The sequence below is a fragment of the Mustelus asterias genome, chromosome 10 (genome assembly GCF_964213995.1).
Source record: "Mustelus asterias chromosome 10, sMusAst1.hap1.1, whole genome shotgun sequence".
In the NCBI taxonomy this organism is placed as follows: Eukaryota; Metazoa; Chordata; class Chondrichthyes; order Carcharhiniformes; family Triakidae; genus Mustelus; species Mustelus asterias.
In genome coordinates this window covers 16,569,957-16,584,970 of record NC_135810.1, presented here as the reverse complement: position 1 = coordinate 16,584,970, position 15,014 = coordinate 16,569,957, and the positions used below count along the sequence as shown (strand labels likewise).

Here is a 15,014-nt window from a genome sequence, read left to right as displayed (position 1 = left end):
TCTGGAATGCCACCCCTAAATCTCACTACCTTTCTTCCCCTCTCCTTTCTTTAAAATCTATTTCTTGACTAAGTTTTGTTTTTCATCTTCCCTATCATTTCCTTATGTAACTCGATGTCAAATTTTGTTTGATAACGCTCCCATGAAGCACCTTGTAGCTTATTGCTACTTTGTGATATTTAAGTGTGAAGTATTGTCGTAGGAACCTTCAGTGCCACCTCTACAATCTAAACATTTTATAACAAGCTGCAGTCCTTTTGAGAGTTGCCTCCCTGTCCAATTTTGCATTCCCCAGTCAAATGCACTGCAGGCCAGCCTTTCTGCCAGGTGTTTTCTTTGCCAGTAGCCCTGGAGCCATGCAGACAATGTCACAAAATCTAGTGCGCGCGCATGCCACAGATGTCCGAGTTGGAATATATCAATATTGCAAAGCCTGGGCTAATTAGGATTACATATTTTTCTCATGCTCTTTGGCTCTGATATTTTAAATTCTCCTCCTTCAAGTGCAGTATTTCAAAGAGTCTCATAAAATCTCTACAGAGCTCAAGAGGCCATTCAGTCCATTGAGTCTGCACCGACTCCCCATCAGAGCATCTTACCACATATTTATCCCACTGCCCCCTAACCTACACACCTTTAGCCACTGAGGGGCAAGTTAGCATGGCCAATCCACCTAACCTTCACACCTTTGGACTGTGGAAGGAAACTGGAGCACCCGGAAGGGAGCCACACGGACACACAGGCAGTCAATCAAGGCCGGAATTGAACCCGAGTCTTTGGAGCTGTGAGACAGCAGTGCTTGCCACTGTGCCACATTTTATTATGTAGAAGGTTTGTTTCGAGCGGTGTCCAACGTCATTATTATTTATAATGAATATATTTTCTCCTCTAATTACCTTCAGTAAACAGAAGGCTGAAATTTGACTCTAAAAACAGCATTTGAAATTTTAATGTTTAAAAGACTTTACTGTATTTCTCTTTTAAGCAATTTGGTGAAATTGAGGATTGTCAGATTGATGATTGCTCTCACCGTGCAGTCATTACCTACAAGACAAGAGTAGAAGCCGAGGCTGTGAGTATATGGTTTTCTTATTATGTAAATATAAGATTACTTCAAGTATTAAAATGAGCACTAACACCTTTAAACATTCTTTTTATGAATGGGGTCCCAGACAGTGCAAGCATTTGCATGCCAATTTAGGGAACTAATCCAATTTCAGTAATGTTTCCATTGTTTAATCCATCGTTCCATAGAATCCCTACAGTGCAGGAGGCGGCCATTCGTCCCATCGTGTCTGCAGCAACTCTCTGACAGAGCATCCTACCCATGCCCTTTCCCGTAATCCAAAGTATTTACCCCGTTAATCCCCCTAACCTACACATCTTGGGACACTGAGGGAGAATTTAGCATGGCCAATCCACCTAACCTGCACATCTTTGGACTGTGGGAGGAAACCAGAGCACCCGGAAGAAACCCACGTAGACGTGGGGAGAATGTTCACAATCGGCCATGCCTGAAATTGAACCCGGGGCCTTGGCGCTGTGAGGCAGCAGTGTTACCACCGTGTCACCTGCTTTTTCAAAGTGAAGTGTTTTGTGGTTCATAGCCTTAAATCCGCTGAACCTTTATGGCCATGGCCTCACTTCAGTTTGGAAAAGATGGTGGAACCATCAACTTGAAATTTTCGAGGTTAAATATCATAAATATGTTTTCATTAAGGTCCTTTAGCATCTGTTGATTGGCCAGTATGTTGTGCATTTGTGAACATTTTGATCAGCAAATTAAGAGTGTTGTGTTGGGGTAAGGGGCGAGTAACTTATTTTGTAGATGAGATTAGAGTTGTATTTGGATGGTTTCTTGAGTCTTGGACATGGATTATTTATTGATCCATATTTAATACTTTTCTGTTTGGTTGTATTATAATGCAGACAGTATGTAGGGGCTTCTTTCTAATACAAAAATACCAGTTCTCTGCAAAGTCGAGTTCAGTTGTTGTCTGCTGAAAGCGTAGCTACACAGCTGCATAGATCCCATGAAATTTATTACAAATTTAAATGTGAAAATACAGAATTTATACCCGGGGACTGTGATATTGGGCAATTTATGTAAAAATGTCATTGAAGGTGTGATTGTTTTTACAACACCTCACATTATGCTGTAGTTTCAAATTGCACAATGAATCTTACGACTGTGCTAGTTATTCTCTTATGCTGCTAATGTGTTAACACTGGTTTTGGTTTGTGTTTTAATTTAAGGTTTTGATTTTGCACTGTGGTTGGTTCAATGATTACTCTCACTGCAGATTTTTAATGTTCATTCACTGCTGTATCTTTCCTAGTTGCAGCAAAATACGATTTTGCGGTTGCACGGATTGATTTTGTAAATATGCCACCAGTGTTCAGCTCCCTTACTGAGAGGAAACAGGCAACGGTGTATTATTTAATTCCTCTCTCACTCCTAAAATAACTCAGTTCGTTTACCCGTTTCCGCTAAATTTTTGTACATTCACTTAATTTCATATGCTGCCCTTTGCAAATTGGTTTAGTTTATCCTGATGTACTGTTCAGGAATGGGAGTTGAGCACTAGCTTTTTTAGATTCTTCTGTTTACTCAATTCAGTTTGTTCTCCAGAGAAACATTACCTTTTCAGAAAACAGTGTTCCTCACATGATCATCTGCACTTTGGTGATGTGCAAATGAGATCGCGGGAACAGTTCAAAAAACTGCTGCAAGTTACACCTGAACCCCTGCTCCCAGAATGGAAAGGTCATAGAGGTTTACAGCATGGAAACAGCCCTTCGGCCCAACTTGTCCATGCCGCCCTTTTTTTTTAAAATCCCCTAAACTAATCCCAATTGCCTGCCTTTGGCCCATATCCCTCTATACCCATCTTACCCATGTAACTGTCTAAATGCTTTTTAAAAGACAAAATTGTACCCGCCTCCAGTACTACCTCTGGCAGCTTGTTCCAAACATTCACCACCCTCTGTGTGAAAAAATTGCCCCTCTGGGCACTTTTGTATCTCTCCCCTCTCACCTTAAACCTATGCCCTCTAGTTTTAGACTCCCCTACCGTTGGGAAAAAATATTGACTATCAAGCTGATCTGTGCCCCTCATTATTTTATAGACCTCTATAAGATCACCCCTCAGCCTTTTATGCTCCAGAGAAAAAAGTCCCAGTCAATCCAGCCTCTCCTTATAACTCAATCCATCAAGTCCCGGTAGCATCCTAGTAAATCTTTTCTGCACTCTTTCTAGTTTAATAATATCCTTTCTATAATAGGGTGACCAGAACTGTACACAGTATTCCAAGTGTGGCCTTACCAATGTCTTGTACAACTTCAACAAGATGTCCCAACTCCTGTATTCAATGTTCTGACCAATGAAACCAAGCATGCTGAATGCCTTCTTCACCACTCTGTCCACCTATGACTCCACTTCCAAGGAGCTATGAACCCCTCGATCTCTTTGTTCTGTGACTCGCCCCAATGCCCTACCATTAACTGAGTAAGGCCTGCCCTGGTTCAAGAAGGTCTTCTCTTCCTCGAACTTGTATAAGCCATGTTGCACCTGTGCAGAAAACCAAAGACTGAGATAATTGAGTGAAATACGTTGGCCACAGCTCTCATGTTCTTCCAGCTAGCAGATGTTGGCAGTGTGGGATGAATGCTTTGAGCATTTGGGAGACATTGTGGGCTTGTGCTTGGGGTTTGATTTACCCTGTTAATTATACAACCAGCAGAATGGTTGGACAGCTGATGCCTCTTGCCTTTTTTAACTGAAGCTGGTCCTTCAGCAAGAAGGCATTCAACTTGAAAAAGGTCAACATTTAAAAGCAATTCAGGTTGAACCTTAGAGTTTGGAGTATAAGAGGGGTGTGGATTGACCTATCTAAGCTAATGAAATCTCGGATCACTGTCACCCTCTCCGCTTCAGCCTCCCTCTTTCATCCCCCGAGATGGTTCCTCCATTCCCAGCCTCGCCACCTCTGGCTGTTCTGCTGTAATTATTTGCACATTCTCTGGCTCTTGAAAAATAATTCATTCCTCTAATTTCCCTGTCCTGCACTTAATCACAGACTGTTCTTTCTCTTGCTCCATTTTCCCTGGCTCTGTTCCTTCTTACAAATTGTTCATCTGTAACACCTTGCAGATCTAAAGACAGATCGTTGACCTGAATTGACAGTATCTCCCTCTCTCCACAGACTATGCTGTATTTGCATATTTTCTCCCCCAATGTTCCAGTTTTTGTTTTGTACTTGGATGCCCGGAACAGCATTAGACATTTTTTAGATATAGAGGTAACATTTCTTACCACAAAGAGAAGGTTAGACGTTTTTGGGATAATCTTTCTGCTCTCATTCTGCTTCTATAATAGACAACTGAATGCTTTTGTTTTCTTCAGTGGGTCTCTCCCTGGAACTGAATAAGACATTGGATGGAGGAAGTGGGTTTTTGTCTATTGGTAGAACTCTAAATATTCCAGTGAATTTTAGTTTAAAAGTTGAGGGTAATGTACTTCCTAAATATTAGTGATTTAAAAATAATAGAATGCCTTTGCTTGCTTTCCCTAAGTTTTCCTCCTCACGCATCCACTGCTTTCTCAAACAACTTCAATCAGTATTACATTTGGATTGTAATACTCTAGGTGGTTAGAATATTAAACAATTTACTATAGATGTGTATTGTGCAATATGCTTTGCATGTTTAATCGGTATGCATTTGGTTAGGCTGCCCTCATTATTGATATTTTGAAGACCTGAATTAACTTGGAATGTTTATTTGAAGAGCTTGCTATGTAAACTGTGCAATTGAAATGATTAATCTCATCTCTTGGAAGTAGTTTTTGTTAAGGACGTGATTTTTCTCTGTTTGATATGGATTTTAGGCTGCATTACATGGGATTCATTTCAAAGGGCAGGACCTTCAACTTGCATGGTTCAAGCCTGGAGCTACCACTGCAGCTGCTGAACCTGAGGATGCGGAGGCTGATGAAGAGGAGGTACGTGTTCCCCTAAAATGATTCTACTTTCAGTTTTGGAGACAAATGTTGTGAGTTTGCTGAAAATTCCACACCTAGTGAGAGTGGCACAGTGGTTAGCACTGCTGCCTCACAGCGCTCGGGACCCATGTTCGATTCCCGGTTTGGGTCACTGTCCGTGCGGAGTCTGCACGTTCTCCTCGAGGCTGCGTGGGTTTCCTCCGGGTGCTCTGGTTTCCTCCCACAGTCAGAAAGACATGTTGGTTAGGTGCATTGACCCGAACAGGCGCTGTAGTGTGGTGACTAGGGGAATTTCATAGCAACTTCATTGCAGTGTTAATGTAAGCCTACTTGTGACTAATAAATAAATAAACTAAACTTTAGCAAGTAAAATTCAGAATGCCTCTATATGACTGCTGAGTGGCTTTGTAGTGCATGAGCTAAGCCAACTTGCATTCTGATTTTAGATTTTCATTTTGCATCAATCCAAGAACTCAGTTTACTTTAGCAGCTCGGGTGTTCTTGTGGATGTTTTAAGTATAAAATAAATTCTCCTATAAGTTTTGTGCACTTTTTCCTGTGAATTTGTTAGATTTGTGCAACAATTTATCATTGTTGCTTTGAACGGAGTCTCAGGTTAGCTGACCTACAGCACTGATGTCCAGGTCAGAAACTTAATTCTTAAGTTGTTCATCTTGTTCCTGTACCTTTCTAATAACTTCCTTTTACTGGAGCATGCATTGTCTACCCATATTGCATAATTGACAGGGTTTTGAAGAGGATTTGTCATGCAGACTTGACAAGCTGGGGAGTGATTCTGTCTACGTAAATTGAGAGATCTGGAGTCCAGTTTTGCATTTAGAACACCGAATGCAGGCATTCATTTCCTAATTGTGTTAAGCATTGCAATTTCCCTTGTCAGAGTTGGAATCATGTTGTGCATCAACTCCTGGGACTGAGGACTAGTTGGTAGCTGATGCAACTCTGACTACAGCTATTAACCGATGCCTTCAATTGTTGTGTACTGACTCTGATATGTTTTGGGGGCATACCATCTCAGAGTAATAGAAACATATAATAGTCACAGCACAGGAGGTCATTCAGCCCTTTGTGCCCACGACAGCTCTTTGCAAGAACTCACATAGTCCTCCCCCGTCTATTTTCCGTAACCTTGCAAATTATTCTCATCAGATATTTATCCAATTCTTTTTTGAAACCCACAATTGAATCTGTCTGCACCACACCCTCAGGCAGTGCATTCCAGATCCTAACCGCTTGCTGCGCATGACCTTGTTGCTTCATTTGCTAATCATCTTCAATAAGTGATGTGTGGTTGTAGAAGCTTATGCAAATTGGAATAGTTTCTTCTATCGCCTGTGCCCAGACCCTTCATGATTTTGAACACCTCTGTCAAATCCCCTCTTCTCTTCTCCAAGGAGAACAGCTGCAGTCTCTTCAATTTATGCATGTGGTTGCCATTCCTCATCCCTGGAATATTCTCATGAACCTTTTCTGTATGTACTCTAATCCCTTGTGAAAGTGTGGCACCCAGAACTGGATACAGTTGAGGCTGAGCAGGTTTGTCTTTCTTTGTTAAATCCAACCCTACCTGCACATGCCTGATTCTGCTTGGCCAAAGTTTCTCACTAGGAGGTGTCACCTCTTAGGAGGGATTACGCCCTGCTAATGTAGAAATCGGAGCTCCAGGTTCAGTCAGTGAACCAACATAGCACCTGCTGTTCCTTGGTGTCGATCCTCTGAATTCTACCATTTTCCAGACAATATCCTGAACCTCTTTGGAGATATGCATCAAATATTCCTTGCCTCTCCTGTATGTGTGGAACTCCAGTGAAATGGGACAGGAAAGTCAAGAAGCTGTTCTTTGCACCTGCCAAGTCCCTACAGCTATAAAGAAGGACCTCGTTATTTGAAATATTGCAATATAATTAATAACTAATTTTTCGCCATGGTGTTACGAGTTACACGAAGTAACTGAAAAAACAGACTGTTCTTCCAATTGAGTCTATGTTGGTTTTCCTCCAGGTGAACTACTTAGTCCAATGCACGTGTGTGATTTATGCTTTTGGGACAGCTAAATACATGTATTCACACTGCCAATTCTGTGCCTTAGCAAGTCATATCTCTTGATGCTCTGTTTATCTGGGTAGTGATTTTCAAAATCGTCCAGTTCTTTTGTCTCTTATCTGTGTGTATCTACTTGGTGATAGCTACCAGAAACCAGAGATTGCTGCTTTGCTTCACAGAATCCCTACAGTACATTTGGCCCATCAAGTCTGCACCAACTCTCTGACAGAGATTCATACCCAGGTCCACTCCCCCAATCTATCCCGTAACCCCATACATTTCCCATGGCTAATCCATCTTAGCTATGTAACTTGGGGACACCAAGAGGCAATTTATAGCATGGCCAATCCACCTAATCTGCAAAATCTTTGGATTGTGAAAGGAAACCGGAGCACCCGGAGGAAACCCACGCAGACGCATGGAGAACGCGCAAACTCCACACAGACAGTGACCCAAGCCAGGAATCTAAACTGGGTCCCTGGAGCTGTAAGGCAGCAGTGCGAACCACTGCGTGCCGTCCTCTTGTGTCTGTTCTTTCTGTCAACATTCTGAATTTTATTTTGTGCGACTGTTCCATGACTTTTTTCTTTGACAAATTAATTTCCTTAATTTTAATTGAAGAAGAAAGGTTTGTATGGTCAGGTCCTGTTTAAACTGCTGTTGGGTGAATATGAATAGATGGCACGCATGTGTGAAAGCATGTTTTTAGTGTTGGTGTTTCCTGTCGTGCAAAATACCTTTTTTGCCACATTAACAATGTTCAATGAAAGCTATCAAGGAAAGTTAAGATGATTTTTCATATCTGTAAAATGCTTGGGGCTTGATTCCCAAACATGACTAGATAAAGTGCTGTTTTTGGCAAAGCACTTTCCATTATTGCCTGCCAGCTTTTTCAGCAAGCAGCAATTTTGGGTGAATTACATCAGACTGTAATAGTACAAAAGAAAGCTCATGTCAGTCAGTTACTATTATTGCCTGTGAAATACTGCCAGTAAAGTGCATGTAGTAAGTGTTAGAGAGGATGAGAACATTCTGGAACAATACGTCAGATTGATAGACTTTAAAAGTAGTCAGTTTTACTTATAATAGTAACAACTTAAACTAGACAAACTGTTTTAGTAGTAGATTGTACACCTCCTCAGTTCACACACGTGAAACTTCATTGTGTGATTATTGTCAGTCCTTTATTTTTAAATAATCTCTTCATTTCCACTACTTTTCTGGCTTCCCTCCCACCTCCTCCTGCTCACTCTTTTCCCCCTCACTAGTCTGTTCCCTGGGCATGTATTGAATTCTCACGTCAGCCTGATGCAGAAAACAATGTCACAATGCACATTTTGTAAACCAGTCCCACCTGTGACGCTCAGCTCCTCCCAAGTAGATGAAATTTGCTTTATCTCTAATGTTGAAATCGCCTGCAACTCGGTACCCTATCCTGTCAGTTTCAAACAAACCATTTTCATCGTGTGACTTGCTTTGTTTGCACAATCCCCTTTCCATCATCCTGTCCATCAAAGACTGCTTACTTCCATTGAGCCTGCCTGCCTTCACCCAGTGCTGCCAAAACCCTTAATCTGTTTTTGTCACCAATCGACATTATTTATTTCTAATTTAACCAGTTAACCTCCTATCTTAGCTTCAGAATTTCTAACGTGTAGGCATTAGTACTTGATTGGCTTCACAACAAACTACTGCAGACATGACTCTGTGAATGTTTCCATTTATACTAAATGGTTCTGAAGCTAAACTTCTCCAAATTCTGTGGTGCACCAAGTCCCACTTCCCTCAATGCTTCTCAAGTCGCTGATCTGATCTACATTTCCTGACTAACATGCAACCAATTGAACTTCATATTCTCGCCTAATCTGTCTCCACTTTTATCCTACCTTGCCTAAGTTTTACTTCTGCACCCAACTTATGCATTCTGTTCATTTTCTCTTCTGTCTCCACTTAACCAATCTTTCACTCACCTCTCCTCACTCATGACCATAGTCAAACATTTTGTTCCATTTTTGTTATTTTTCCTTCTCAAGCTACTTTAAGAAGCTTTTTTCAGAACCATTCAATATTTATATAGAAAGCTTAATTGCGAGTTAGCAGTGTTTTATTACAAATTTCCCTGGCCCAAATGTTGCTTTCATTTATCCGGCCCTCGCAGCTTTGCTAATTTTGTGAAATTTCCTGTTCTGCTACCTGCTGATTGGGTGAGAATTAAAGGCAAACGCACAATGGAAGATGTACAGACTACAGAAAAGGTTCATGGTGGAGTAATTTGCCAATAGAATCACAATTTGAGAGAAATGCAACAATTTGCCAATCTATTGCACATTTAATATAGCAAATACTTTGTGTAGAAAACATCCCAAGTTGTTTAACTAGAGCATTATCAGTAAAAATCAGCCTTTTGGCTAAGATCAAGTGTAGTATCAACGTCCTGCACTTGGTTGAAGTCATGAGGTTACACTGAGGCTTTGTTTGAAGCAATTTTTTAAAGCGGCATCTAGGCCTTTTGGCTAAGATGCAAATGAGATGAAGCCTTGGAGGAGGTGCAATGCCTGCTCCAATCAGCTTGAATCATCTAGATCAAGCCCTAGACAGGAAGAGGCTTACCTGTCTTGTCAACTTGGATCAGGAATGTCACTTGTTGAGACTTTGAATTGGACTTTAATTGGATATAAACAAAAAAAAACAGTAAAAATTAAAAATTACATTGAGCTACAGAGGGAGATGCTAGAACAGATGACCAAAAGTTTGGTTGGAAAGGTTGGTGTGAAGAAGCATCATTAAAGAGGGTTGCGGTAGGGGGTGACTTTATGGAGAAGATCAGAATGTTTGAAGCATTCAAGAGCAGGGTAAAAGGGATGATGGAAGTAGAATCCGACAAGCATAGAGCTAACTGAGCAAGTGTTTTTATTTTATGTGCAGCAATCCCATGGGAGATTAACTAGTTGATCCCAATAAAAGCATTCTTGTGTAAATTTTTGATGAAGTACATAAAGTATGATAAATTAACATGGAGCTTGTATAAGCCAGATCATTGAACATAACTGTTCTGTGCTGATCAGTCTGGTTTTGGATGCAAACCGTATTGCAGTTTTGTTTTTGTGATGAAACCAGCAGTACTTGTTGAAGGCATTGTTTGCATCTGTTGGCCATTGTTTTGCACCAGCCAAACTTGATTTTCTAGGCTACATATATTACTTTAGGGATTCATGATACTCATATCTCTATAACTTGTAAAGGTCAGGGGCTTATTGTTCTACCTAGGGCATTTGGCACATGCAAGGTTGTTAGCTGTACTTGGAAAAGAATTAAGCAAAACAGTTATATCAAGATGCTGGGGACGTTGCATGTATAAAAGTTTTTAATTTATATTCAGTTAAAGTGTTTGTGCCGAGTACTTTGGAGCATTTTAAACACTTGTTAAACAAAAGCCTGTGGCACAAAATATTTTGTTTTAAAATCAGAAGGCCAGTTCCAGTATAAGCATAAGTCCTGTCATAGTGTGTACAGTGGATGTAACTGATCAAATCCTGAAAGAGTTCTACTCGTGCAAAACTCCAAATTTAAATAAACTTGCAGATCACAAATGTGTGTGCAATTTCGTTGAGGTTGCAACTGTCATCAGTACCTGGCATCAGAATTTTCAGCTCTGTGTTTTCATGTTGACATAACTCTTGAGTTACTGCTTGTAAAATACAATATGAGCAATGCGTACTACAAATTAGACATTTTGTGATTTTTGTGCTCCATTTTGAGGAAAGAAGTCAACTTGTTAAGCAAGATTGTGTTCTAATATTTGCCTGTTTTTGTATGCAGTTTAATTACTGGACTTTACTAGAATTTTTAATTGCCTAACATGGAGGAGTAACTAAGCCTGAAAGATTGCTGATTTACTAACCTATTGTTGGTTGTTTCTTTTGATTGTGCTTCTCCTGGTCAGTGAGATTCCAAGTCAGTTTCCATGCATTTATACTCTACCTGAGTCAAAATATTTCACAGGGTATGCGACTGAAGTAGATAAAAGCTCTTGAATATCACCTTTCAGAATAGTGTCGTCTCTCCTATAATTCCCTATTTCGAACTTTCCAACTTGCCTTCTGCCTCTTCCACGGAACTGAAATGGCTTTGGCCAAAGTCAGAAACAAGTGGTGGGAGGAGGTGCACACTCGCTGGTGGCAGGATCTTATGGTCCTGCCGTTGTCAAAGGGGTTTTCTGTTGAGCACATTCCCGCACCCGCCACCCCCCCCCCCCCCCCCCCTCCAAATTGGGAAACCCACGGCAGGGTTGTGTTGTAGGCGGAACTGTAAGATCCCACTGGCATGAACAGCAGCAAGATTTCAGCAAATGTTTCTCTGCAGAAGATTGTAGTCTGCTATCCTTTCATTCTTTGACGTGCTCGATTGCATTCACAACTTCCAGTGCCTGTAATCCATTATACAATTTATTGGGCCTGCCCTAACTTGGTTCCACTCTTGATCTATTCCATCATCAGCAGATGATCTGGACCAACGTTTCATTTCCCACTCCACACTGCCATTATGTGAGGATTCATTCTTACTGCTCACATCCCTCCCCTCTACAAGCTATCACTTGGCAGTATCATCTGTAGACATGGGATCAATTTCCACATGTCTCCAATGACACACTATTCTATCTTTCCTTAATCTTTCGATCACTCCATTGTTGTGAGACTGCTTGCCCATCATCAAATCTCAGGTGAGCTGTTGCGTTTGACTTCAGCAATGGGTTTCCTTTCAAATCCCCAATTAACTCAGTTTTGCTCGGGCTCCTTGGTGCCACGTGGAATTGATTGCTACCTTGATGCTGCTAGCTGCTGTCAGTTTAGTGGTATGTCATTTTATTTTTAGACTATTTCTTGTGTCCTTACGAATCATGCATATTAAAACAAGAATACAGTTCTTATCTTTTTAAATGATTGCATTAACTAGTATTTAGACAGTGGCATCAAATTAACTGAAAATGTAATTCTGTATGAAATGGAAGCTTTATCATTCAAGTATTAATTTTAAGAGCCAATAGTAATTTTTAGAGACCGTTTGGCTAATATTCAATTCAGTTTAAAGGAGGCTGTGACTTCATGATCTTTTCCAAAAAATAGAAATAGTTGTTGCATCAAGTAAATTATGCAGGCTTCGGACTGCAGTAGTTTTTACATTAACAAACCACTTGTTTTTGCAGGATCTAATTGAAATGTCAGGCATCGTCAGATTGTTCAATATTTGGCCATATTCCTTTTTAAATGAAGCTAGCATAACCTTTGAGAACCACAGTACTGTTGCACAAGATAATGAATTATTTAAAAAAATCTTTGATTCACAGTACAGACAATTACTTCAATTTAGTCTGAGCATGGCAAACGTAGCTATGTGCCTGGCATATGAACTGTTCCATATTTTTGTAACTGAAGAGAAGTAATGGTTTATATATCAAGAGAAGGAACAATTTAGCAGACTCTTTGGTTTGATTTGCATGTGGGGATTAGCTTCCATTGCCTTAGTTCCAACACTGTGTAGCTTCACTGTTGTTGAGCTTTTTTGGGTTTTGTTTTGGAGGGGTGGGGGGCTGCAGTGCTTGTGGGATTCAGGATTTTGACCCATATGTCAAGTCGATTTGAAGGGGAGCATTTGAGGTGATTGTAAATGAAGAGTGTTCCATCGCACTCCTGACCTGCGCCTTGTAGTTGGCAGAGAGCTCACACAAGTGGTGCCATATATTACACAGCCCATCTCAATTGTTGTTGGAAGTTCATTGGTGAGTACTCTGGTAAATGAACCCAGTTTATTTTAATGGGAGACTGTCTGCTTAGTTTCAGGAAGAGTCTTTGATTGATGACTTACTGCTCCAAGATGATGACGATGAAGAAGATGATAACGAATCGCGTTCATGGCGAAGATGATCAGAGAGCGACCAATGTTTACTTACAGAAAGCTATGCTGTCTGCATTCGAAATCATAATGTGATTTGTTTTTTTTTAAAAAAACTAATGTACTAAAGATTGTAGTGAATTGCCTGTATTAGTCCAGAAGCACTGTTTGGGGTAGAGGGTTAGCCCTGTAATGAGTTGCTACTGTACCCATATGGAAGAAGTGAAATGAAATTACAGCTTTAGTTCAGCAGGAGGCATGTATGTAATTCATTTTTAAAAATTCATTTTGTGAAACTTGGTATACAAATGTTCATTGAACTTTGGCCTAAAAGAGAGATACCAAGATTTTACGTGTAATTTGCTGATTTGGTCATATGATCTGACCAAACTAAGAAAATTTCAATGTAACTATTATAAATGGTTCCATGTTGTTATGGAATGAAGGTTGACATTGAATCTCTTTATGGATGTTTTGAAAAACTGAGACATTCTAAGCTTTGTGATAAAGCAGAGAACTTGGGAAGTACTGAAAAGTGCTCTTGTTTGTTAAAAGTTATGTATACCTTTATTTTGCATAGTTTGCTTTAGGCTTTACTATGTATTAGCCTTGGTTTTCTTCTGTTCCAACTTGTGTATGTATTTTACTTGAGGGTTGATTTTAAACATTCATTGTACAACAGCTCTGTCAAAGTCTTTTTGACTTTTGAGATATGTTTAAAAAAAATAAAGAAATGGAATGGTCTAATATATATAAAAAAAGAAAAAAACGTATGTAATATAAAAGAGAATTGGTTACATGTAAAAACAAAGAGACCATTCCAAATCCCCACCAAAACGAATCACAAAAGAGCTTTAACCAATTCTGCATTCTCATTAACTTAAGAGTTTCCTTTGCAGCAAAGGAATGATGGTAAGTAAATTCTACTGTTATATCATGTTTTTAGATGTTGCAGTTTGGAATTTTATCTCTTTTAGGATTTCGCTAATGCTGGTGCCCAATCCATGACAGTGGGCAAACCTTCTTGTCTCTGGATCATCAGAGATCAGACGCATGACTGAGTTGCATGCCGGGACCCAGTGGAAGCCTTGGGCCCTGGGCCTATGTGGGAATCACCTGGGGAAGTTTCAACTTCAGACAGGCAATTTCCTTGGGACCCTTCACAAATATCCCCGACTCTTGAGTTCCACAATAATTACCTGAATATTTACCCAGGAAATGTTTGTTAGATTAAAACCTAGGCAATATGCAGGTGACTACCAAATCAACTGCCCAGTCTCTCCACCTGATTATCTATCCTGACCTGACCCGAGCGCGTTTCCAGGACCGCCTACCCGCGTAGAATTTGTGCAATTTGAAGTGCATCACTAGGTAGGGAAGCGAGAGCTGATTTCTTCACTCTCAGGATGTGAGCATTACTTGCAAGGCCGCCACCATTTATTGACCAAGTTGCCATATTATAGATCCAGTTATCTTTCGGTAGGTGGTGTTGAGTTACGCCTGACAGCTGAGTGGTTTGCTAGGCCATTGCAAAGGTCAGTTAACAGTGAACCATATTGCTATCGGTCTGGAGTCGCAAGTAGGCCAGACCGGATAAGAACAGGAGTAAGAACAATTTTCATTCTGTTGCAGCCTGAGAGAGGTAAAGTTTTTCCTCTGCTGCTTGTTTGGTTGTGATGTGCTAGAATTGGCTGCTGAGTAGAAAAGTCAGGCAAGTTTTCCTCTCTCTAGAAAAAATAATTAGGAAAAGTAATAGGAAGCCATGCGACTGGAAGGAAGATCCAACAATTACTTGGAGGAAGAGACTTTTTACTACATCATGAGAAACAATGGAAAATTTACCAGATGACAAACAAGTCATTGCTGTTGTGGGTTAAAGTGACAAGGCTATTTTAACAGGTTGAAACATCTTAAATGATTAGAAAGCAATCAGTGGTAACAGGTTATCCAGTGTGTAAATGGTGCCTGTGAGCCAGTATTCCAATTTGGGTCTCCAGTCTGTGCTGTAGGAGTTGATCTTTGCTGGGATGCAACACTTATTTTCTGTGTCCCTGTCTG

The 15,014-nt window shown here is 40.4% G+C and overlaps 1 protein-coding gene across 3 annotated transcripts in view; it reads left to right on the top strand.

Moving 5' to 3' along the window:
* rbm26 (RNA binding motif protein 26) overlaps positions 1 to 13,789 on the top strand; it is a 79,668-nt gene extending 65,879 nt beyond the window's left edge. For 2 of the 3 annotated variants that reach the window (XM_078221637.1, XM_078221635.1), the window contains 3 exons: positions 986 to 1,072; positions 4,890 to 5,003; positions 12,899 to 13,789. In XM_078221637.1, coding sequence (XP_078077763.1) covers positions 986 to 1,072; positions 4,890 to 5,003; positions 12,899 to 12,988 — 291 coding nt within the window. In that variant the 3' untranslated portion in view covers positions 12,989 to 13,789. Of the gene's footprint in view, positions 1 to 985; positions 1,073 to 4,889; positions 5,004 to 5,574; positions 5,648 to 12,898 lie in introns of all 3 variants that reach the window. The other variant, XM_078221636.1, reaches the window with a different exon arrangement.
* The last annotated feature ends 1,225 nt before the right edge of the window (positions 13,790 to 15,014 follow it).